At 33.5% G+C, this 26,808-nt stretch overlaps 1 protein-coding gene across 1 annotated transcript in view; it reads left to right on the top strand.

Moving 5' to 3' along the window:
* Window positions 1-26,808, top strand: part of LRRIQ1 (leucine rich repeats and IQ motif containing 1) — a 110,197-nt gene that overhangs the window by 48,966 nt on the left and 34,423 nt on the right. The window contains exons 19-22 of the mRNA XM_063323949.1: window positions 9,054-9,178; window positions 9,792-9,887; window positions 10,208-10,293; window positions 18,472-18,573. Of these exons, the coding sequence (XP_063180019.1) occupies window positions 9,054-9,178; window positions 9,792-9,887; window positions 10,208-10,293; window positions 18,472-18,573 (409 nt within the window). The remainder of the gene's footprint in view (window positions 1-9,053; window positions 9,179-9,791; window positions 9,888-10,207; window positions 10,294-18,471; window positions 18,574-26,808) is intronic.

Raw genomic sequence — 26,808 nt, 5'->3', positions numbered from 1 at the left:
TGTTGACTAGGGGCTGACTGTCTAGGAAGCAGCACCACAGAAAAGGATCTAGGGTTCTAATGGACTTTATTCACCATGCAATTCTTGAGCTTCTAATAGTAGAAACAGAGAAAGGGGGAAAAAACATATCCTATAACACAAGCTTAATTTAGCTCAAAACTACATAACTTTATGTCTATTTTATCCTTGAATGGTGGGGGCTAAGGAATCCTAAATGCTAAATACTGTTAAAACCATCTCCTGGTACTTGGTCTAGTCATTTTTTTTGTATGGAAAATACTTTAAAATTAATAGCAGAAGCTATTGATCATTTCACAAATCTGAGTTTACAACAGGAAAACATCTCAAAGAATGAGTTCCTGAAGTTCTTGAATTTCCCAGACAGTAGCAGTGCAGGTCCCAAAAGATTTAAGGTATTGAGACTACAGTTATGCATCAACAAATTTAAACTTGTAGATTCATTTGTGCATGATCTGTTTCAAATAGAAGAGTTAGTGCTAGGTACATATAAGGAGTACATTATAAGTGAAGATGAGAGTACATTAAAAGTGAAGAAGTGAGATATCTTCAAAATTAAATGTTTGTAGTGTAATTAGAGATTTGGTATCATCAGTTTCAAAAAATACGTTCTTACAACTTAGTCCTTCTTTGCTCTTTATCTTCCAAATACTTTTTTGTTCTTATTTCTGAAATAGGGACTTTTAAACAAAAAGTCTTGAAATTGAATCAGATTTCTCATGTGACATGAACTTTGAAACATAGTAAAGGTCAGGTGACTGTAAACTTGTGACTAGTTTATTTTTATTACCCTGTACTTCCGCCTGACTTTCATTCCTTTAACAAACTGCAAACTGAAGTACAGCTTTCTTTTCTATTGTGTTTATATTGTTCATTCCCCAAACTTGATAGAACATTTTGGGTTATCTTCCTTTGAAATTGTGTATTCTTTGAATGTACAGTATTTAAGGGGTGGGGATAAGGGGTCCCTTGGTGGTTTGGTGGTTGTTTTTTTTAATTCATTGCCCCTTGAAAGTTTTGTTTGTTTCTTTTCGCAGAGGTAGAAGAACTTGGAAAAAGGCTTACAGGGACAGTTAAAGTTTGTGTAGTGTGGCAGAATCAGAGAGGGGAAGACCTGAGGATTCTTGTCATTTTAATGGGGAAAGACTGCATCTGGGGTCTTAGAGCCATTTTGAGAGGTGACCTGAAGGTGCCAGGAGACTGATATTTATTGAGATGGTAGGGGTATACTTCTCAAAAGATTTTTGAAGCATACATTTCTGATGCTTAATTGAACCATGTCTAACTTCTGAAGCTGATGTTACCGTTTACACATCTGTATTTTTTATTCCTGTATTCAAAAAAAGATGTAGGACCCAGAGCTTCCTTTGAACACTGACGGGCTTAAGACAAAAATGCATTTCTAGAAAAGTTTGGATCATATAGGTCATGAATGACTGACATGAACTACAATAAGATTCAGACTTTTGGAGAGTTAATTATGTGTGTATACATTCAACCTTTTTTGTGAACAAAAGCTTTTAGGGTCCCTGAAATTTTCATTATTAATTTACTTTTGTATATTCTGAAATAAATTATTTCCATAATTTTAGTCATATGTATTTAGAGAAATCACATAGGTACGTATATTTTATATATATTTTTATATATATATATAAAAAAATTGAGAGAACAGTTAGTTTTCTGAGCTTATTAAACAGCTTGGAAAAATGACAATTGGAGTAGACATTCCTCAGTAAAATTTTCTTGAATGTTTTTCTTAACAGTAACGTTCTGATTTTTCCAGTAATTGTCAACATGTCCTTCTTATAAATGGACAACTACACAACTATGCTTGTCTTCTAATTTTCCTACAAGAATGTACTTCAATAATTAACCAGCTTTTGTAAGTCTATAAAATCTCTTGGGGTCAATTAATCATTGCGATGTTTCTCTGGAATCCATATGATACTCACTACTTTTTTTTGGCTTGAAATGTTGTTTGGTTTTAGCAGTCATAAGAATGCAGCCATGCCCAGCTTGCTTTCCTAATTCTCTTGTCTTATATAAAGACAGAGTTGAAAAAGAAGCATTGCCAAAGGTTAAAATAACCTTTATTAGGGTGCTAACCTATTTATCTTCACCACATAAAATATGTGAAAAAGCACGAAAGACAAACCCAGAGAAAAAGACTATTTTTCTACTCCCCGCAGTTCAGAGATCCATTTTCTAGAAAATCTGTATCCACTAAGCTGTCTAATTAAAGTCTGTATACAGGTTTTTTATAAAGTTGTTCAATACACTTACAAACAGCTTTAAAGTACCAGAACTTAGAGTGAATTTTTGCGGTATTGGAAATGGTATAATAATGCAACTAATAGATGGTCCAGTTAAGGATGTTCATATTTGATACTATCTTAGGTTTGGAAGATTTTTAGAAAGTCTGGGTCTGAACTGATATTCAACTTCCTAACCTTGAATGAAGCTTTACACATGAACTTGAGTTTTCAGGAAACCTAACCCGTAGAGTAATCTGATTCCTAAAAAGACTGGATGAAAGAAAAGGCTAAATGCACAAAAATATTCAGATCTTCAATTTCAAAGGAAGTTTTCAATCACAGTCTATCAACAATATATAGAAGAGCATAGAAAAGTGATCTGGTCCTTCTGTATCAGCTATGAGAGCTAAAAATTTGTGATTTCTTAAGAAGTTTGTCAAAACTGATGCTTTTAGAGAAGAAATTTCTAGCAAAGAACACTTAGTCCTTGGCAGAAATGAAGTTTAGTTTAAAAAAAAAAAAAGAAAGACGCTGTCCTGGAGTAGCATTATATTTGAATGAAATACCCCACAGAGTGAAATATGTTTGCCAGGAACCAAGGGAGAAAGTTACAGCTTTCTGCCAGATGAAAGACAGTACAGTATGGCTGGCTGTGGTATGCCCTTTCCTGTTGTGAGAATCCACAGAGTTAACCTTCAGCGTATGATCCTTCTTCCTGACCACGCCTGCTCCCAGTCTGAGACATTATTTAACCTACAGGATGTCTAACACTAGGAAAAGTGGTTCTTCATGTCACATGTATTGCCCAAAAAGAAATTTTGTCAGCTTATTTGAAATAATCATAGAATGCTGTTGAACATTCTGCCTTGGATTAAAGTACTGTCTTTCACTTGTCTTTTTGTTTTAAACTATTTTTTTTATTATTTTCTTGGAGTGAACTAGACTTTAACTGCACTATTCAAATGTGCTTACTAAAAACTAGGCAAGTAAAAATCAAGGACATCACCACCATGAAAAACTTTATTTAAACTTGTTTTCTATAGAGAAAACTAGTGGAAAGATTCATTCTAGTTTATTTATATATGTATTTACTCTTATTACATATTATTCTTATTAAAAACTAATTTTAATATAGAGAGGGCAGATACTTTGTAAAATCTGGTTGAAGAAGGGACATTCTGACACAAAGGGGTGCAGAAGTCCAAAAAAAAAGGTTAGACAAAACCAGGCAGGTGAACTGGCGTGTGAATCTTTTTTTAAAAGCAAAGAATTCCACACACTATTTCTATGAAATTGTAATTTGGAAATATTTTTTTTAATAAGAGATGCTTTTTTTCCCCTCGCATTCCTTCTATTCTGTTGTAATGCTCAGGAACCAGTCATGACTGAGTTCAGTGTGAGTTTTGGGTATTATCTTCGGCTTGTTTATATTCTGTTGGGTAATTTTACTATTTTTATCTTAAGATACCATAGAAATTAAAGCACTACATAAATATCGATAAAACAATCTTTTGGGCTAAACCATTGCTGTCCTGCAAACAGCGAATGAGACAATGAGGAAATTAAAGAAAAAAGGAAAGAGGTATAAAGAGTTAGTTCTCCCCAATTTTCAACAATAGTTTCATGGTTTTGTCAGATTGCGATTCAGCTTGTGATTTTGAGGGTCACCATGTGTGGAAACCTGAGGTAGCTTCAGCTCCCATGGCAGCCAACATGTTGGCCTTTTGGAGTTAATCTGCACCACTGCAGCAGTTATATGCTCTGAGCAATGTAAATTATTTGCGTTCTTTCTGGATTGACATAGCGATGACGTCGCCAACACTGACTAGATGCCTCTATTTGTCATAAGAAGTTAGATTACTGTTTTAAGGTGAGGAATCGTTTCCTAGATGTTCGCAGAAAGTCCTTAAACCACCAATTTCCAAAGTCTAAAAGAATATACCAAGGGAAAGATTGTCCTCAACACGTCCAACTTCTTTCATTCTTTCCATAGGCTTCTGCCACTGAACTCTTGTGGAAACAGAGTATTGATGTAGGCAGTTTGACGCTGTATCTTGGGAGCCACTTTTTGTTCATGGTTTAAATACGACTCAGGACAGCCCAAATTACATGTATAGCTCCAGAATGTAATCCAGAGCATGTAAAAGATGCCTAGAATTAGATTGCATAAATAACATCTGCATTAAAATTCTGCTTTTCAATACCTCATTCAGTCATAAAGTTAGTAGAACCATTCTCACTGACTTTGGTAGTTGTAGGATTGGATTCTGTTTCTGAGACCACAGAATTTTAATGTTTGATGGTTAAATAGTCATTACATTTTGCAAAGGAAAGGATAGAATAAATATTTGAAAAATGAAGCAATAACAAAATGGAAACGGTATCTATAATATGCCATGAAAAAGAATCCCTAAGCCTCCAAAGTTCATTGATGAGCTACAAAATTAAAGGGGAGAAAAAAAACCTGTAGGATTAGACTCTCAAAGGGTAAAAAAAATGCATTGTGAATAAGGATAAGAAGTTCTTGATCCTAATAGATAAATGGAAATAGCTATCACTGTGGAAGTTTTACTATTAAAATTCAGAAAGAAAACCCCAAAACCAAATATATTCACACCTTCTTCTTGTTGAAGAATGATATCATATCTTTTTTGAAGTAATCAATGCATTCATTGATTTGAAACAAACACTGGAAATAAAGTATGGAAGATACAGAAGCATAAAATATATATTCAGATGAACTGATGTGTGTTAAATCAACTCTATTTAGTTTACACAGTATTTATGAAATCAATTCCTTAATTTGGCTTTAGAAATAAACATAAATATAGTATGCCTATAATTGTTTATGTAGACCATGCAATCAAACGTTATGATTTTATTACCTTTGTAATTCATGTCCCCTTTTTTTTTTTTCTCTTAGTAGAAATGGATCTAGTTTTTAGCCTTCGGAATTGGTAAATCTGTCATAAACTTTGCATTAATTATAGTTTAGGACTGTGTTTATGGGAAAGATAGGGACGGAAGTTTCTTGAACTTAGTACTGTCGAAAACTCAAGGGATAATATAGTGGAAGAGCATATATTTGAAAATCAGTTATGTGTTTATTTTTGTTGGCCAAAGCAAATGACAGTGTGGTATATTTTTATAATCTGATACACATTCAGAGGAGTGCCAAATGTGCTTAATGATAAATAACTTATCTTTTTTTTTTTGTCTTGCATATTCATAACTTTGAATCATGCTTTTATATTTTCATTGATATTTCTTTTCAACACTTAGAACACTGAAAGACATTTTATAGGCTATTAAAGAAATAAAAAAACCCTGGAGAATATTAAATTAATGAATGGCAAACACTGGGCAAAGAAAAGATTTGTGAGAAAAGTTTCAACCTAAATACAAAGAGCAAAGAACTTTATCTGGGTTATGGTACAACTATAAAGCAAAAGGATTCAATCAGTGTACTGCTTAAGTGATTCTTGTTCGAAAAAATTGACTACAGCTTTGGAGTGTTAGTTTTCATGTTTCATGATTTTATTGATTCCTGTCGCAAACCATTTCATCAGAGAGGTAAAAATTCAAATAGCTAGTACGCAAGCTTGCCCTGAAATCTGACAGTAGAGCTTGGATCATAATCACTGCTAATGTAATGTAAGACATTTCAGTACCCAGGTAATTAATGGACACATCATTGTACATGCCAGTTAAGTTGTTTGACACTTAAATTGTACAAAAAGTGGAAATCTACCTCTCTCTCAGATGTATTGATTCTTTTAGAAATAGAGGAAAAATTACTTCAGAAATTTGCTATTTTCATATACCTTTGTATACCAGCAAAGTTGAAGACGCATCTTCTGCAAACATTGACTTCACCTGTGACTGGATTGCATGCCCACACTTAGAAAATAAGTCAAAAACTCTCATCTGAAAAGCTAGAAATATGATTTGCATAGTGCAATTGAAGAGTAAATTCAAGGAGGACAAGGAGGAATACTGTCTAATTTCACTGTCGATTTTTGGTTAGATTTCCTCCCTTCTTCATAGTTATTCATTTCAACCGTTCTACCCATAGACCTCAGGCAACTGCAAAACTTGAATATGTCATAGCTTTGTCTCTGCTGAGATACGAGCTTGTCGGTGTTCTGTGTCTGAATTGTACCAATTTCACATCTTTAAGTCATCGCCTTTGGGATTTGATTTACCACAATCTGCTTCTGGAATAGATTTTAACTGTGACTTTTTTTTTAAATGAAAATTGTTTCGATCAACCATTCGGTGTTTATCAGCATAAGAGTAATCACTGAGGAGAGATAGGTTAGTGGGTTGTAGGTAGATGTAATAGATAAAGAATGTGATACATTTTTTAATGTAATTTGCGATATAACATTTGTGGCATGCCTCTACAGTTTATTTACATAGATTTCTTAAGATATACAACTACCTGAAAGAGAAGCTGTGGTAAAAAGTGTAGTGTTGTAGATATATCATGAATTGAAAAAGTAAGAAGCGGAAGAGTGGTAAAGAGACAGTATCTGTTAATAATGAGGGCATAGAATTTATCTGGATTCATTAAATAAAAGAATGAAAACCAAAACATACTGTAATCAAAGAATAGAGAATTCCAGAAAGTAGGAATCAAAGATGTAAAAATGCATCTGTTTTAAGACATGAAAATAAAGTCAAAATTTGTTGAAAATTTATTTTAAAAAGCTAGGTCAGAATGGAAGAACAGTACTTGTTCACAGTTACCTAATAAATGAAAGGACTTGTCTTAGAGTCAACACGTTATGCGACCGGTACCTGAAGCAACCTTTTCAAAATAGCTGGAATATGACCCTTTTGTCTCTAAGGATTTCAAAGGACTTGGAAGACCTTCTGTTCACCAATGTGCAAAGCCTGTGCAAAGTCCTGTTTACACAAGCTACACAGTAAGGTATCCAGAGTTAGAATAATTTCTCAGGGTCAGAAATCAGTGCAATCTGAAATATTCTCTGAATGGGAGAAAGGTAGTCCAGTGTTATAAATGAGCCATTTTCAAAAGAATGAACCCCAGGCTCTTTGCTGATGAAGTAAGAACAGCCTGAATGACTGAGCCCTGTGTAAGAGAAGCCAAATTCTTCAGAGGTATTTGCTTACTGTGTGGGAGTAATTTACTTCTCTTACTTATCAGAATATATTGAAAGAACACGTGGTCAAAAAACTCAAGAACGTATAAGAAAAATAAGTCATATACAGGTTGAGTTTGAAACAAAATCTGAATTTTGTTTTTTTATGAAAGAAAACTGAATTCTGTCTTGAAGTGCTAGAGACATCAGTTAGCACCTAATTCTGTCACCCCTCTTCATTCCAAGCTACTATTTTAGTTTGCAAATTATTCCCTTACATCAAAAGTAAAATTGATTATCTGAAGGAATAAGTACATATAGCATTCACATTTTAACCCCAGATTTCAATGAAAACTATTCAACTCAACAAAAGGAAGTTTGACAGAATTAGGCACCTACATCTTGATATAAAATACTCGAATTAGTCAAAAACAGCAAACAAAGCTGTTCGTGTTCTGTTCATTTGCTTTAGGCCTTTAAGTACCTTAGGTCTGTATTTTTTCAGTTTGGCAGTCTTTTTTAATAACTTGGGTTTACTAACAACGTTGGGATAAAATTACAAGAATCTGAGAAGGAGGGGATGCATTTTATTTAAAAAAAACAACACATAACAAACCCCAAAACCCAGAAAAAACTCACAACCCACAAATACTGTTAATCTGTTTTATTTAAAATAAAACAGTACAAGACAGCATCTCCAAAGGTGTTTTAAGTGTGATTGCTCTGCAGGTGGCAGTTCTGATATACGACTTGAAAACACTTGAAACAGTATGTAAGAGTTTAAAAGAGACTTTGCAAAAGTTATCAAAACTAAACTGATCATATCACTGCACTATTTGACTTTACTCATTCGTGCAGGCTGCATTAGAGAAGGAATGGCTAGCTCTAGATTCCACCCGTTTCCCTTCAAAAACACTCCTGCTCTCAAACCAGCTGCACTGGCCAAAGGTAACATGTCACAGAAACTTCTTACTCTTCAGTCTTTATTCATTCCTTAAGGATATGCTGTTCTGGGGTGATTAATACGACAATCTATTGACATGAAAAACACAATTACTTTTAGAAGTCTCAGACTTCCTCCTCATCTCCAGATGCAATTTTTCTTTTAGATTTTCTTTCATTTGTTTAGTTTTTTCTTTATTTTGGATTTATTTCAACACTTTACTTCACAGTAGCAGAAAAAAAGATGATGTGCTTCATCTGTACGTTTGGCAATGGATTAAAAATTGCGAGTTGACACACTATTTTAAAAATACTAAGATCTGCATTATATGACAACAGCTGAATGTTTTCAGAACAGCTAAAGGTCATTGAACTGTAATGTCTGCTAGTTATTTGATAAACTTTGAAGTTTTAGCTTTTTGTTTTGGTAGGATTTTCTCTTCTTGTTACAAGAATAGTATTACTAATGTTTTATTTCCTACAATTAAAAGAAGGGAGTCTTATAAATGTGTACTTCATTATATTTGGGGACATTAAGTATTATTAAAGTCACCTTTTTGCCCTATTTAGTTAGTTGAAGGTAAGGTCTGTAATGGGCATATCACCATTAAGAATACTTTCTGTTATATTAATACACTCTGCAAACCCTGGTGCAGGTTTACCTGCACACTTAAAACTCAAACTTGCAGGAATTATCAACTGCATTCTTTTTCTTTCTCTTACTTAGAAGTATTCTAGGCCTTCAAATTCCAGTGAACATTCAAATTGTTTGCCATTGTCACCGCAAGAAGTTTGGCAGTGTGTTAACAGACCACATTCATACTCAGCAGAAAATATCCACTTTCATAGCAGGTAAGTTAAATAATATATTTTCTCCATTATATTTAGTTCATTTGGATTTGACAAAAATCAGAAGGGGGAGAACTTGAAGCTGTTTTCTGATGCTTTTGCTACTTTTGGTTAATGTAATATTACTGGAGTTAAAATGTATTTACTTGTTAAAACCAAATATATTAAATTCAGTTGTTATTTTTCATTGACTACCAGAATTAAGAATATAAGGACATACATGTGTATTTTTATTAATCTAGGTTTGTCTGTAAATTATAAAACTTGTATTTTTTAATATATATCATAACATAGATGTTGAAATAGAGATTTGTAAGACTAGATAAAGATTAAAAGGGATTTCTTACACAGCTGCATTCTTTTGGAGAGAAAGGACTGAAATATGCTTCAAGTAATTGAAACGTAAACATTTCAAATTGATGGCAGACTTTTATTACTCTCCAAGATAAAGCCTTCCTGGAGCATTAAAATATATTTTTTTGTATTGTTTCCAAGCTTCAAAAGTGCCTTTAAAAGGCACAAACAACTTGCAGAATAACAAAGGCTGCCAAATAGTCACTCAAGAGCCTTCCTTATTTACCCACCTTTCAGTACAGCTCTTATATTTTGTTTTCAGATCAAGAAAAGGAACAATGTCACAGTTCTCTGACTGGAAAGAAAAAAAGAAATTTTCATTCATGTCTGAAAAAGAAGAGAAAATTTCAGAAGAATGGTATGTTAACCTATTTAGCTTACATAGTGACTTCCAGGTACAGGTTGGCTGTTGTTGCTTGCTTTTTTTAAGTTCCACCTTTTGAGAATCTCTGTTTTCTACCAAAGTAAAAATTATTGTAATTACTTTTACAAGTTCTGGGCAACCATCTTAACAAGTTGCAATAATGTAATGTTAAGCATTGCATCTATCTGTGCAATTCAGAAAGTTTCATACCATGCATAAGAGGTTCTATACACTTGTATTATTTTTGAAAATAATATGCAGCTGGTGTAACATAATATATGTGAAATATTTAGTAAGTTTTTCTCTTTCCCTAGGGGTTTTAAGGATATTTCTACTGCACAGCTAATGCTGAAGAGGGCCCATAAAATGAAGCCCAAAAAATACAGTAATAAAAATTTAGGTAAGTCAACAGTTAAAAAATGGTTCTATTGATGTAATGTTTCTATTCTTAAATCTCAAAATAGTGTTTCCCTTTTAAAAAGTTTTCTTGCACAACATTAAACATTAATTTGAATAAAGGTGTTGTATGACGCAGGAAAAACAACTCAGTTTAAATCTCCGTAGAGAAATCCATTTGTTCTAATGATAAAATATTCAGATTCTAAAAAGCATTCTACTGGATTTTTAAGTTTAGTATTTGACAGCTATGATAAACAGAAATTTTGTTTCATTTTCTTCGTGTGTCTCTTTTTCTAGATGTGGAATTTGTATTTCTGCATTTTGTGCTTATATTTTTCTCTTGGGGGAATCTCAGGTTGAAATTATTGACTTAAACAAGAACAATTTATGAAAGTGACAGTTTGATACATATGAAATGAAATTATTTTTTTTGCATTAAATATTCACTGTGGAAATAGATAACACTTACCCACCTTCTCTGCAATTGTCTTCTGATTCTTCTCAGATACTTCATATGTCAATGAACCTTTCTTAGAATAGTTTACTGTTAGTACGGTATGCTAATGCAAATGTTAATGGATATGTTAATAAAAATATTAAAATTGTAATAAAATACTGCTAGTAAAAGAAACGTACAAATGTGTGAGAGCCTAGTTGACAATAGGACCTAGCTCTAAATGGTCTTTGGAATGTGTACCTTTACTTATGCTTTATTTTTTTTAACTGTATCACAAGCTACAGTTAATTTGTATAACTTTGCAAATCTCTTCTGCATTAAGTGTTGAAAATATTGAAAGACATTTGGCTCTTGGAAAGGAAATAATTTAGCCTACTGATAAAGTTAGGAAAAATGTTTTTCTGTATAATTTCTTTACTTTAAATATCATGCCTAAAGCTAAATATGACAAAAAGGAGCTCTAGTTAAAAAAAAAAAAATTAAAAAAAAAGGAGAGAGCAGCACGTAATCATCAAACTATGCTTTATTATTATGGAAAGGAGAAAAAATGGATAAGAGGTTTAAGTGATTCTATTTAAATCTTGATAGCTTCCCATGATGCTCTACCATGTTACATAAAAAAAAACCCAGAAACAAACCCACCTTAGTAAATATCTGGTGTGCAGCTGAGTTTTTTACATATGTTCTATTTGGTGACCTTTATATAATTTTTTAATGAGTAGAACTTACTAGTTTATGTCATCTTTTCTCCATACGCTTTCTGTTTTATGTTACTAGTAATTGATCCAGTCATAAATGTCTGATTGAGCATATCAGGTTTGGTATCCTATTTTTGTTGTAGTTGTAATGGATTTTTTTATATGTTTATATTCACTTTGTTCAGATTATTCAATATGGTATATGTGCATTGAGCTTTTTAATGTATCTCTTGGAATATCCTCCAAGTATATGACTCATGTTGAAAAAATTAACAAAACACTTGCACAATGTTTTTATAGGTTCAAATTTTCTCTTCTTGACACTACCTCGTATAGGAATTTTTTGTCTTTCTACTACATCAAGCAAAAAATAACCTGTATATATAATTTTCCTGTATAGAGTTCTCTGACAGTCATTAAAATTATACTCTTTCTTTCAGATAAGCAGAATGCATAAATTCCAGAATCAAGAAATATGACTGAAAATATTGCACACGCAATCCTTTTTCAGTATAAGGATTATCAACCCAACTATTCTTTCTTATACAGCATACTGACAAAGCCAGTTTTTCCTTGGTCAGTAAGGACCAAATAGACTAAAATTCAGCTATTGCACTAAAAAGTAATCCTGATGGAATGTTCCCCATGTGAGAAGAATCTCCACATATATAATTGTGTTTTACATCAGCTACCTCCTCTGAAGTGGTGAGAGCAAGTCAGAGTCTCGTTGAGAGTCTGGTTGAAGAGAGGGACTTTACAGCATTTAAATTAGGGTAGATATACCTTCTCCTGAGGCTAGCCAGCTCCAGATCAGGAAACTGTAACCAGATCCATTAGGCTGCCAGTGTCTTTCTTGGATCTCTATGTGGTACAGCTCATGCTAGAATACTTACAGCAATTCCAGTATAACTAAAGAGAGAGAGAGTTCACAGTCTTAGGCCATTGCTCTGAATTTAACTCTGGCTAAGCAGGAATTCCGTAAGAGACTTTTTTCCTTCTAATATTTAAAAGCAGATTGAAATTCATCTGAGTAAGTAGATGTCAACATTGTCTTTTAATGGTTCCATAGAAATTAGCATTCTATCACCTTCATCTCCTCTGAAATGAGCTTCACTCATCTTGTACTTACTGAAGCTGCATATGAAATCTTCTAGGATTTATTTTTGGTATTATTATTTCTGTTCTTTCTTTTGAATTTCCAGGTCCTCAGTGTTATAAATACAACTGTTTTCTTTTTAGCTTTATGTTCTAAAATAGTTGAAGGTATGCTAACTACAATAAAATAATTTTTTTAGTGATACAGATTCCTACCCACTAGAAAATAAGTACCCAGCATCCACTTAAAAGTGTGAACTATAAGGTGTAAAAAAGCAATTTTACGTGTTATATCCATTTACTACTACACGTCTGACTTCAAAGCAAAACTTTTAAGTTATGACAAAAAGCCAAGCAACAACAACATCTAAAGATTCTAGATAGAAATAAATTATAAGCTATTAACAAATAAGCTGATAGCTTTTATGCTAAGATTTCAGCATCATCCTAAACATCTTTTATGTCCTGTTGAGCTCTTCTGTGGTAATGATCTTATCAGTTGCAGATAATGCTAAGGTACTGATGGATTTCATAGAAGCAAATGGCCTGTCAGAGTATGCTGTCTGCTTCCATATGCTATCAAACTCCATTGTCTTAGGCCTGAGGTTCACAAATGCAAGGTGTTAAATCAGCCTCCATTCAGACAGTTTTGGAATTGCTCTTTAATATAGCTAATATAGTTAAGACGTCTGCTGTATTGGAACTTGGATTAGACAGCCACGAAGAGCTTGGATTCTTAACATTCTCAGGTGTGGGAATTTATTCTTTTTCATTTTCCATCTAAAGTATTTGTCGTCTTCTAGTCGAACAGTGATGGGATTCATTTGGTTGATTACAGAAGTCCACATCTGAGCTAGTCATCTGCATTCCTTTGTGGAAAGAAATAGCCACCTTAAATGCTATTAATTTCCTCCTAAAATGTAATTCAAAAACAAGCTACTTGAATCTCACTGTAGAAGCACTTAGAGTTCTCCATTGCCTCGACACAAAACCTGGAGTGACTGGATGAAGTACAGATAAACTGTAGATATGTAGAAGTAACTGAGAAGTATCTTACCTCATATGTCTGGCCACATACCTTCTCAGTAGTGAGAAAAATATGGAAAATTCTAGCAAGTGCACTGAATTCTGTGGTTTGTATTACAATGAAGAGCTTAAAGTAGCATAACCTTATCATAGGGAGTGATTCAGGCAATGCCTATATTGCAGTAGACCAGTCCCACCAACTAACGGCCTTAAGGCCTGTCTTGCCCTAATCCACGACAGTTATGTATGCTTGTTTATGTAGTTAAATAAAGTTGTGGCCTGTATTTTAACAATACCAAATGTAGGCTGCGTCTGCTTCAACTATTTTTACTCTACAATAAGATAATACAAAAAACTGTGGGCAAGAAACCAGAAATTTTGCAGCCAAGTAGAGCTGGCATAATGTCAGAAATATTCCTGTTTATCATGGGTGCATAAAATTCTATAGAAATTCTAATTAAAAATTAAGCGTCTATGACTCATAACAATCCTAGCTTCCTAAAGATGTCTTGGCACAGCAGTACAGAATTTCTTGCTTAACTTTGAATTTTCTTCCTTCTGTGGATTTTTTATTAGCATCTAAAAGCTAACTTCTTTTTCTTTTAAGATGGCAGGAAGCCTTGTCTTGCTTTCAGCTTGTCTCTCTTACACTGGTGTATTACTTCTTGTTTAACCATTTCCTCTCCAAAGGAAAGCTCTCTTGTCAGTGACTGCCAGCATGAGTTGGTAATTCTTGCTGCCACATAGGTAAAAAAAAAAAAAAAAAAAGGTAAAAAAAAGCTGGAGTGGGCCTTGACTCCTAGAAACAGTACAAAATAATAAAGATATTTCAGAGAGGTCAGCAAATATTTTCTAGTTTAGAATTTAAGACAGCAATGCAATACTAATTTAAAAAAAAAACAACAAAAAAAACCAAAAAAAACCCCCAAAAGATGTAAAACAAACAAACAAAAAAACCAGTCCACCCCCCTCAAAACCCACAACCCCAAACTGGATGATCTGACTATACAACATTGATTTGTTGAATTAACAACAGTCGGAATAAAAATCTGGGGGATTTTATTATTCCTTGTTACACATTACATAAATGACCACTAACCCATAATTTCTTAGTAGCAGAAAGCAAGCTACTTTTGTTGTTGTTGCATATTCCGTGTAGCATTATCATCTGGGAACTCCGGCCATGGAGTTCTAATTGCTGTTCAATTACGGAACAAAATGTGGTCTTTCTTCCAAATTAATTTACAAATTGAGTTATCTTATAGATAAGCATCTGTCACTCTGTGTTACTTTGATTTATCAACTCTTTAAAGTTGGCACAGATATGTTTATGTTTTTCTAATTACAGATATTGCACAACAAAAATGAATGGCAAATATTTAATTTTTTCAGTTTCGCATATTATCAAGAAGTTGTTTAGCAAATGTGGTGCCAGATCAGGCAGTAACTATTCCTTCCATATTGTTTCTATAACATTTCTTGTGTTTGTCCAACTTATCTTCTATATTTGGAGTCAGCCAAGCAATGTGCATTAAATTACCTCCCTGGTTCCCAGATTGCCAGCACAGATCATCATCTAATAAGACACATTTAAATGAATGTGCCAGAATCCAGGAAGATATTTGTATGATTTTGAACTATTGGACTCTTTCACAGTTCTCTGTGTGAAATCTAAAACATTTGATTGCTTGTCATCAAAGCATACATGAAGTTCATTTCCCTAGCTCACTCAGAGACTGAAAAGCACTAGTATTATAAAGTAATCTAGGTAATATTGCCTACATTTGGGACTAGATAAAGAAAAGAACTCATTTTTAATAACAAAATTGCTGTAGGCAATGGTTGAGGTGATCCAGGTAGGTACAAATTCAAGTAGTCTGGCACTGTGTTAAATCCCTCTAGATTATTTAAATTATTTTGCAAAGACTCAAAGATAAATCTTCTGATAGAAATCTCTTAGAAGAACAATTTCCATCATTTCCCTTGCTTCCCAGTTCATGGACCATTTTTACTGCTGATATCATTGTGCACAAATAAATGCTTGAAAAATCTAGGTTGGCACTTATATTTTCATGTGACTTCACCCAAAAGTCCTTGGTATAGTTTAACTTTGGACTGGTTGGAGTTGTCATAGAATTGTGTGGGAGGCTGGATTAAGGAAGGATGACATTTTTAAAACATTTTGGAACAATTTCAATTGACCCACATAAGAAAAAAGTGTGTTATTTCAGGAATTATTTTCAGTTAATCAAAAATAGTTTGGAAATCCTCAATTGTATTTTGTCTTGAGAGATTTTAATCAATTTTGTTACTTTGTCCTTGATCTTCCATTGAAGAAATAGGTTGGTTTTGTAACCAGCATAAAGCTAGAAGAAGTTAGAAGTCTTTTTATCAACACTGTATCATATCAACACTGAATGCTGGATGTTGGAAAAGTTGTAATAACAAAAAAATTTACAAGTATAGAAAGCACAACAGTAATTCATACTTTACTTAAAATATTTTTTGTAACTTATTTTTTGTTACTTAAAATTTCACAGAGAACTTTTAAAATATAAAGTATTACTATTTCAAGATATTTTTAGCACAGATCTTTCTGTGATCTACTGCCCCAAACATTTGCTACCCTGAAGAATACAAATTTATTTTTGAGTTGGGACACATGCCAGAACAGGCCTACTATGTCCATCTATGCACAGTGAAAATATCTACAAATGTGGTAATCCAGTTTGTAAATAAAGATCCCATTATTAGAATCTTTCTAATAATCTGCCTTTAAAATGAATGAAACTAATAATTATTTATTATTCTTCTTGGGTTGTTTCATAGAATTTATACTTTAGTTAGTAAAAGTGGGTTAAAATTACTTTAAATCTGACATCCTCTGGGTTAATCTGGAAACTATAATCATCATATAACAACATGAGAGAGGTTCTTCTGGACAATTTGAGATAACAAGGTGTAAGGTATTGCTGATTCTGCCTTGAGAAGAAGACATGGCCTAAATTACTTCCATCCATATTTTCCATTTCCTTTGTTACTCATGTTTGCCGCTTTGTGAGAGATTAGCACCATTAATAACATTCTGTCAACCAAATGCTGCTGCTGTGTGGGCTGACCAAGAATACCATCACATTTTGATCTGTTTCGCTAATGCGTTAACTCTTAAAATATCCACAGCTCATTAGAGATCTTCTCAGGGCTTATAAGGCAAAGATAGAGTATGTCTGCGTCATCTTGCTTGTGTCGAGAGAGCATTCTCTGAGAAAAAGTGGAGCTCTAAGGATCCCTTTATATTCCATTACTTTGTAACCGAAGCATCTACTACAAATATAAAGGTCTAGTCAAAATCAACTTTATAAATTGCTGTTAGACTTCATAAGAAATTCCCGACTGACTTAACAGGGCATTCTGATCCTTTATTTCCATAAATAAGGAAACGAAAAAAAAAAGCTACTTACTTTGCTGCAATATTATAAATGCTTTTATAAACTCTCTCAATAAACACCAGCAAGGTCATGTAACAAGCTCAAAATAAAGTATCAGACATAATTAGTTATGTAAATTTATTCTGTCTGAATTCTCTTCGAGTCTTTCCATCTCCTCAGTTTTCCTGCTCTATCTGTTCTGGCCGTGTCTCACGTATTCATTTTTGCTCCACTTACATTCTTTCTGAAAATGTAGATCCTTTCCTTGACATATCTACTGTCTTGCTAAGTTCTATTGCTTTTCTCCCTCTTTATTTTTATTAATTTCTACTCTTTTCTGATAGTTTGTAGTCAACTTTGTGGACAATCCTCTTCTCCCTCATGGTTTCTCAGATGTTCCTGAGAGAGTATTTGTCTGCTCGTGCTATTTTCTTCTTCTTTTAACATGTGAAACATATTTCTTTGATTTTTCCTTTGGCTTTCTGTTACTCATCACACTCAGTGTCATACCTACAAAACCCTATATGCTTTTGCTCATCATTATATAGTTGCTTTTGTTTCTACATTCTTCTCAGTCCTTTTTTGTTTTTTTAATAACTGACTGGTTTATTCATCACCATGCACAGAATTTTCACATTCTTTCTAACCCGCTGTCTCCCTTAAATTCTTACTTTCCTCTTATGTCAAGCAATCAATTCTTCCTTCATATAAGAAATAATGCATGAAAATCACCTTTCCTGACTTGTGTGGGTTTTGCATTAGTTTAGCTAATTTTAATTAATCAGTTTTTAATATATTTAATTAAATTTAATTATTTAGTTAAACTTTTTTTCTAGTCTAGGAACATATATTATCTAGCTTTATAGACAGTTCTGTGTTCATCTTTGCTTCTTTGCAAAGTTTTTAAAATAATAGTTATGAAACTAATCAAGATTTCATACTGTGGCATATGGATGAGTCTATAGATTTTTTGGAGTATTTTTTATTTCAATAGGGATGGAACACGGAAGAAGGTTAGTTAATTATCTGCAAAGGTTAGCCTCAAAAAATAAACTGCCTCCTGTTAAAACTTTTAGGTGTAAATGACTTGATTTAGACTGCTGAATAATTATGAACCAAATCTTTTAGGAGCAATGCATGGCATATATTCTGTTAATATTTCTGCTCTAATTTTAAGCTTTAAAAACACTTGTTTTTCAATATTTTCTGCAAGTATATGCTTTAGAATTTATTTTTAATTTGGAGATGAGCTAGCTGAAAGATCAACAGTTTTAAAATCCTACAAAATAGTGACCTTGGTTCTCAGTAACACATGTATTTATGTTGCTTTATTTTAGAAAGTGTAATCCTTTGTGAATATAAAACCTACTTTTAAAAGTATTTTCATTTATTAAGTGGCTAAAAGGTGAAAAACTGCTTGAAGGAATGATTGAGCCAGGTCTGACCTTTGATTTTAACTTGTTCTTTTCGTCTAGACCCAGCTGTGCGCCTGGCGTTGTTCAAAAACAATGAAAATAAACATCTCCATTTGAAACCACCAAGGAAGACACAGCCTATAAATGCTGGTTACTTTGAAGGTATGAACAAGTATTTCACTTTATCTCTATGCATATAAGCATATATGTCTTCTAATGTCTTTTAAGCAAGCCTCCTTGAAATGTAAAAAAATATGCACAAATAGAAGGCAGGAGTTGAAAGTTCTTATCTGTTTCTGAGTATCTCAAGTTACAGCAGTGAAACATTTCAATTTAAATTCATTGGGGGGGGCACTCCTAGAGATTAATTCATAAAGAACTGGTGCCTAATTTATTTATTTGTTACTATTATTAAATCTTCATCATAAAAATAATCATCATAAAAACATCAAAGCATTTCACAGAGGTATAAAACACAGAGCACTAGAATAAAATTTTATAAATTAAATATCACTCAAATTCTTCACTTGTCACCTTTTCTCAAGCTAACCATTAATTTTTGATGATTGTTAAAATGTTTTTAGGAAGGTAATTTCATAAATATTCCCTAAAAAACAATCATTCAGCAGAAGACAAGGAAAGAATCTTCATCATGTAAATATAAAATTGTCTTTTCAAAAGTATTTAAAGGTTAGTTAATTATCTGCAAGTTTAGCCTCAAAAAATAAACTGCCTCCTGTTAAAACTTTTAGGTGTAAATGACTTGAAATTCATGTTAAAACTCTCCTTGGTTTCAGTACAATTAGAATAAGGCCAAGTCTACTTTAAATACCCTTGTTGGAAGAAGCTAAGCATCTCCAGAGGCATTGTTGTTAGACTGTTTTGATTCCTTTTGCAACTCAATAGTGTGCTTAGAAAGTTGTCACCTCTGTCTTTTTATTTTTCTCAAAGACATAGCCATATGCTATCTGATTTGGTCCCAATCCCACAAAGTAAAATAAAAATAACAATACTATATTAAAATTCACTGAGTGAGGATGGAAATTAGAACCCTTCTGAGACAGGTGTGCAATCAATCTGAGTATACCTGAACTGCAATTCAGTCAATTGATCTAGCTTAAATTAAAAGTTCCAATTTACCTCACATTCATGAACCTGTGGTCAAATTGGGTTGGAAACAATTCTCGGTAAATTCTGAAGAGGAAAAATGTTTGTGCAATTATTTGCCTTGGATCCAAGCTTGAATTTACTTAGAATATAGAGAGTCTGTATATACTGTGCCTGACTCAGCGTTCCCAATGTTTCATATGCTTATATGCCGGAATGTGTCATATGCTGAAGAAATAGGACATGCAGACTGCCTGCAAAACACTGGATGCCCAGAGCCTACAAGCAGTAGTGTGAATGTTCAAAGCCATGTCAAAGAGATAAGCTTAATCCCAGGCTCAGTACCCTGAAGTCAGTGTAGGTTTAGCGTAGCTTTCCTGCCACTGGTTTATCTGTTCCTGCCTGGAGACATTTCCCTTCGTTTTGGAAAGCCAATATACGTGTTCTAAATATTACTGAAATTACTTTTTGAATACACGGAGAGAAGGCACCATAGCAGATTAGCTATCAAAAGACAGGCACTATAGTGGCACTCTTGTTTACCTTTCATTTCAAGGACCATTGTACTCCTTTGGCCAGCTAATAAGATGAGATTTTTTTCAGCAATCTTTTATTGGGTGCTTACGTGCAATCTGCTGAGCCTTCAAGAAGACAAGCAATACTCTTCTGCTTGACCAGAGTATAAAATTATGCTTCTACCTGTGGCACTGCTACTTCAGATGGTACGGGCAGAAAGCACAAGGTTATGCATTAGAAGCCAGAGCGCAGCACAGAGCATTTATTTATGTGTATGTGACAGAACTAAGAGTTGCTAAATTTAGAATTTGATAACGCTTTGCATGTTATCTACTACAAAGCGAAGCACCTGCATGATAATTTCACAGAGTTGTCTTATCAGTCACTTCTTCCCTCATCCACAGAAAAGCTTATTTCCCATTTCCCCTCTCTCACCTTTTGACCATTTCTTCCACTTTTGCCTGGAATAGATTTCTTTGGGTCTGTTCTGCGATGGGAGTTCTTTCTGTAACAAGAAGGTGGAATGTTTTCACTCTGTATCCATAAATCTTGTGGACACTGTATTTTAAGTCAAGAGAGAACCCAGTCCATTGTTTGGTGGAAATAAACTTCCTCCATTCAAGCCCTTCTACCTTCACAGGCTGGTAGTCAGTGCTGTGGTAGAAAACTTAACTCCAATCCATCTCCTTCATAAACTATTAACTAAATCTTAAAAAAAAAAAAAAAAAAAAAAAGGCACATTCTAAATATTCCTGCTTTATTTCTTTAAATTGGGAAATGGGGGGAGAAACCATAGCATCGACAGCCAAGTACACATGTGTTATCTGTTAAATAACAGAATCACTACTTTTGAAAGGGGATGCCCTCGGAAGTGAAACAATTAGAACAGTTTTAGATTTTCAAACTGGAACACATCATGGTAGCGAATATTTAAGAGGTAATCTAGTTAAACTGTATGATGAATGTCTTTCGTCTTCATTGTGTCTTTAGTTTCTGTTTAAAAATACAAATAAGGCAAAAAGGAATAAAAAAAATTAGAGGTATAAAAATAAAGAGTGAAAAGGAATGAGCTTGATGTCTGATGCTTGTGTGTTTCTGAGATAAAGGTTGTATTCGGCCATAGTTTGCCTTCTCGTCTAAGCTACTGCATCATATTGACAGTTGTATCATGCAGCAAAGTTATTGTGCATATCTTTTATCCCATATCTCTAATTTGACATACACATTGCAGAAAAACACATTTGAGTGTACATCATAATTTTTTACTAAATTTTAGAAGAGTCATCATGTTTTACTCACTGATGTTATAAAAATCCCCACAGGGCACCATCATTTCACAATTGTATCACAGTAGCACACAGAAGTTAGTCAGAGACAAACCCCTTTGTGTTACACGGTTCATCAACAGCACGAGGAAACATTGTTCTCTCAGACGGGAATTTACCATTTAAAAATACAAGCAACATGTGAAGGCATGAACCATGGGAATGTAATTAAATGTTAGTGTATATTTGTGTGTCTATATATGTGTATGTGTCAACATATATATACAATACATGTGTGTATGCACACACGAATATATGTGTATATACCGTGAGTATGCCGTGAGTAGTTTTACTGTGAGTAAAAGCATAGCAATTATGCTTTTTTATTTGTATATTTTGAAAGGAGAGTAAATTATGAACAATTACTCTCTGATGTAATTTGTGGTATCAACATGCATTTTGTAATCCTAATGCTTTCTGTCTAGATGCTGTTTCAGTTTCTTTAAAATTAATTTCATGCATGTGGTCATTGTATAATACAGATTCATTTAAACTATTATTTAAATAAATAATAGTTTTGAATCATAATTATATGTTGTGACATTAACTTCAGTAGGTTATAAAGTAAACTACAGAATATGCAACTGTAAATACGTGTTTACTGCTTCTCTTAAGAAACTACAGCCTGATCAAAAGCCTGAGACAGATGAGAGCCTGACTTGATGTACTTTCCCTTCTTACGATTTACTGGACATTTCCTGGGATTATGTATATTACACTGCTTTTTTTGGTGTGATAGGGTTATGCTTTCAGTATGGTTGTTGACTTCCAGTTAGTGCCAGTTAGTTGATAGACAAAATATGCCTGCGTACTGTTTGATCGAACATTCTTGGAGGGGTTTTTGTGTTTTGTAGATGGTGACATTTCAAAGATCTCAAAATTTTGGAAACTTTACAAGGAACATAGATAATTTTCATCATTTCCTATTTTGCAGCAAAGCATATTTTTAGAAAGCTTTGTGACTGCTTCTCCTCTTGTTGCCTGGAGGCTATTTCAGTCATTGATTTTACATAAAATAGTCTTGGCTATTATGGATCAAGTAGATGAGGAATTGAAGGAAGAATCTATCCTTGACTCCTTCTCTTTTCTTGGGAAGTTTCAGTTAGTCCTGGCTGAATGTACATCCCTGCCAGCTGTGGGTCTGTAATTACAGGGTCTGTAATTTCATTTACACAGAGGAAGGATAACTACTTTTCCAACCAACAGCGTGGGTGCTTTGTCCCAGTACAGCAGCTCAAAACTAAAGACGGGGCCCCGAGGCCTAGCACGTTGTTTTGCTACAAGCTTTGGGAATAGCACGTATCTTTTGAGGTCCTCTTTAATCCATCTACCGTAACAATTTTGGTGGGTTATACCAATAATTTCTGTTCAGTTGAGTAGGAAGCTGGATTCCAATCTGTAGAGCAATTTAGAACAATGCAGTAGATCAGCTGAGAATCCAGTCAAACTGTCCAAGTATTATGTTGATATGATTCGGTTAGTTTCACAGAATTTCATAGACTATGTTCTAATTGATTATGTAGATCAGGTAATTTATTGGAACATAAGAAACATTTATTTCCGGTTATATCCGTATCCATCAGTGGCACATCTATACCATACACTTCAAAGAAGTGGAAACAATACAACTTGACTTCACCCAGGAATGTGTGCAACATCTAATGCCAGGAAGTTTAACTGTTTTAAAAATGTATTGAACTATGTTGTCAAGATGTGTTTACTGTAGTTTGGGAACCTGTAGTTCTAATTGGCAGTACTGTATTTCCTGTCATTTTATGCTCATTGGCGACTAAGGAAAATGTAACGGGTATAATGTTAAGACAGATTTCACCAATACAAATTTGATAATGAACAGATTATGCTTTCTCAGGTGGCTTTTAATTATGGAAATATTTATTCATTTCTCTTTAAATTGTCAGTAGAAATAACATTTATTTTTCATATTGGAACAAGAGGTAAAATGATCTTGTGATTATGTCGTATGATTGGAAGATAAATATTAAGGATCCATTTAAAGTCGTCTATTTTCCAGCTTTCTGATAGTTCACAATTATGAAACACCTTGTAGTCTCAAGTGAAAAATGTTGCAAAACATTCTTATAGATTATTATTACTAGTGCTAATTAAAAATGTGAACTTGAGACTTTGGAAAGTGGTAATTCAAGGTTACCTTTGAGTTAATTGTGTGAGCTCATTAAAATATTGTTACATAATGATCAACGTAGTTTCTTAGATTTTCTATATTACGTAATACGAATACATTGAAGAAAAAGTATATGTGGTAATTAAATAGAATTTATGTTGATTCAAATCACTGATGTTTTTAAATATCTGCATTAGAGTTAAGAGAAGGTACTGAGAGTGGAATGCAAATATTCATCTTTTTCTGTGCTTTAAATATTTTGTTATGTAAGAGCATTTAAAAAGACATTGAACTGTAGCTAATGATTTGTGTTAGCTGGCTTTATCTTTTAGAAATTAGCTATTTTCAATGGAAAAACATAAATGGCATCAACCCCCTGGAAGAGCATTGTTTGTAAACATCCATTTCTAAATTAAGTCATCTTTTATTGAGCTGTGATCTGAAAAGGATTAATAACCACGTTCTAAATATGGCCTTGTTGCAATTCTACCAGCTCAATTGGCATGTTTACAGTAAAACGCAATTGTTACATATCTCCCAGGCTTTAAATTTGTATGCCACATTAGGGAAGCAGTTTCTAAACCATATAGCACTGACAAAAATGACAGAATAACGCATTTCCAGAGAATATGAGATCTGTCCTGAAATGTGATGAAAATGCATTACAGAAACCTGTAGTGTGGAAGGGGATCTATCTTTTAAAATCAGAATTCTATGGCTTTGTTTCTTATTATTTAGTTTGAGCTCACACAACAGAACTCTCGCATTGAAATATTTTCTCATTTTAAGGAATTAATGGCTCTCCACCAGCCCTTTAACATGTAAAATGAGTAGGTTACTTGTGTCCAGTACATCCAAAAAGAGCCAGGATAAAATAAACATAAGGAGTTGGATATCTTGGAAAAAATCTGTCATGGGTTTGGGTTAATCATCTCCAGAAGAAATTCAACTTGATGCCTGAAATGTAAGACTTCTTGGAGAAAGCAGTAAAGCCTGAGGCAGTGTTGATCTGAAGGAGTGCTCTCCATGGGTCAGAGCTGCTCTGCTGGCAGAGTGCAAACCCAGTTCACAACAGCGGTACGCTGAAAAGTTGTAAAAGACTGCAGGGGCCTTACAGTGCACGCACTCAAGCTTCAGTTACATAGTTCTAGTGGCCCAGTTTCTTATTATAAAGTAAAACTAAAAAATAAAATCTGTGCCTAATTTTCCAGCCTCCTGTCCATCAGTGATAGTGTAGGATTTTTTCAGTCTTTGCAGAATGAAGCAATCCTGAAATTATGCTATATGTTTAAAAATAAGTATGTAAAACATCATTTTTGTGCATTTAGGTGGATTTATGCAGTGTGTTTTAGTATCTGAATATTTATAAATGATCCAGGCATTTGACATTTTTAGTGATATTCTTGTTTTTCACATTCAGTTAAAAAAAAAAAAAAAGATTTCCTATTTGTCTGAAGTTTCCAAACAGGAGGTATTTGCCATAGGTACATGCCAACTTAATATTATGAATTCTTACTGTGGTGCCAATCTTTAGGGTTCCTGTATTCACATGTTAAAGGTTTCTGACCACATATTTCACCTGCCTGTGTATTATCTCTTTGTTCATGTCTCCACTCTTTTGCAGACTGTTGTAATTTGTGGTGGCTTATTAGTGCATCAAACTTAAATGTGGTTTCTGAGCTAGAAAGAGTATTTCTTTGTTCCAACAGGCTTCCAAAACTTGGATTTTATACAATGTGTAGGCTATCACCTGTGCTTTTGTAGCATAGTAGTTTACCATTCTTTAACCTAGAAGGAACTGCACATAAGAAAAAAAATGTGTCTTAGAGCTTTTTGCTGGTAACTACCCAGTGATGACTTCAGAGGAATGAGATTTCACCCGAAACATCATCAGAGGTTGAAGACCAGTTTTTCTCATTGTTGAATAATGTAACACAATAGTTCAGATAGTTTTATTTGCACCTTCTGAGATTCTGCCTCTCTTTTTTCTTCTTTCTTTGACGTTTTATGTCCCAAAGCTAGGTAGTGTAGATATCTGCATCTCAGCCAATGTGTACGTAAATAAGTTGACTCCACGTTCACAGCTTTTAATACTACATAAGGCAATCATTTTAGATGAATAGACCCCTGAGTACCGAAGCATTTCAAATCCTTTTTCATTTGACCATTCAGTGACCTGATAACTATTTCCTGTCCCTAAGTAAGGTTGTGACCCAGGTCTTAGAGTGCAAAAGACAGATAATTTTAGCAACAAGTTAAATCCAAATGCATTTGGTTGGAGGGGGTAAGGGAGAATAGGTTTGGCTAAATTCCTCTAAAATAAAGTGTTACAGCACTTGGATTTAGTACATCTAGTTAAAAGTAATTGTTGAATTTGTTGCCATCTGTTTGGATGCCTGGGGACTGTAGTCAATATTGGGGTGGTTTGTTTATTTGTTTTGCTTGTACCGAACATTACCCAATACTCTTTTTACACTTCAAAAAAACCAATTGTTAATGAAGGTCATTAAAAGTGCATTTTCAGATATAATCCAAGATTTCCAAAGTGAGTATTTTAAGCATCATATTGGTATGCAAATGGTATTTTAACATAGGCCAGAGAAAATGTATAGTCTGTGTCCATAAAAGTGTCATGAATCTTGCATTGCACAAATATTCATCTTGCAAAAGAATTTCCATTTGGTGTGGAGCTATGAACAAGGAGTATAATGTATTCTTAGAAATATTTTATAAGTGCAACTCTTGTTTCAGTTGGACAACATGATACATTTTAAATCACAATTAAATAAATGTTTCCTGTAGCTATACATTTTAATAGCAATGCCTCTGCATATTTTAAGTACTTTCAGAGGTGAATTAAAGGAAGGCCTTCACCCCAGCGCTTTTCATTGATTTGAAAATGTAATTGATTAAAATTGCTTATAAAATAATTCTTTTTTTCCTATTCTGTAATGGGAACTATGATGTTACAGAGAATTAATACTATTCATGAGGTCAGAGATCTACAGCATTCCAAAAAGGCCATTTTTGTGTGTTTAATATCCAACACATAATTAAGTTTCTTTCTTTTTTATAAGTAATAATGTTTTTGAGATACATAATATATTTTGGTAAAGTACAATGTTTTTCAAGCAAAACATTAAAACGACTCTAAAATTGAAATCTAGATATTAAAAAAATTATGCTGCTCAATACTAACTCTTATAGCAAAGTCCTACACCTTTTACAAGTTTCATGTAATCTATAAAATGGTATGTATGGCAGACTTAGGTGATTTAGGTGATTTCACAAGGAATTGCAAGTAAC

Source organism: Chroicocephalus ridibundus, chromosome 1 (assembly GCF_963924245.1).
Source record: "Chroicocephalus ridibundus chromosome 1, bChrRid1.1, whole genome shotgun sequence".
NCBI classification, from domain to species: Eukaryota; Metazoa; Chordata; class Aves; order Charadriiformes; family Laridae; genus Chroicocephalus; species Chroicocephalus ridibundus.
The sequence above is the reverse complement of the archived record's forward strand: the minus strand, read 5'-3'. Positions and strand labels throughout refer to the sequence as shown.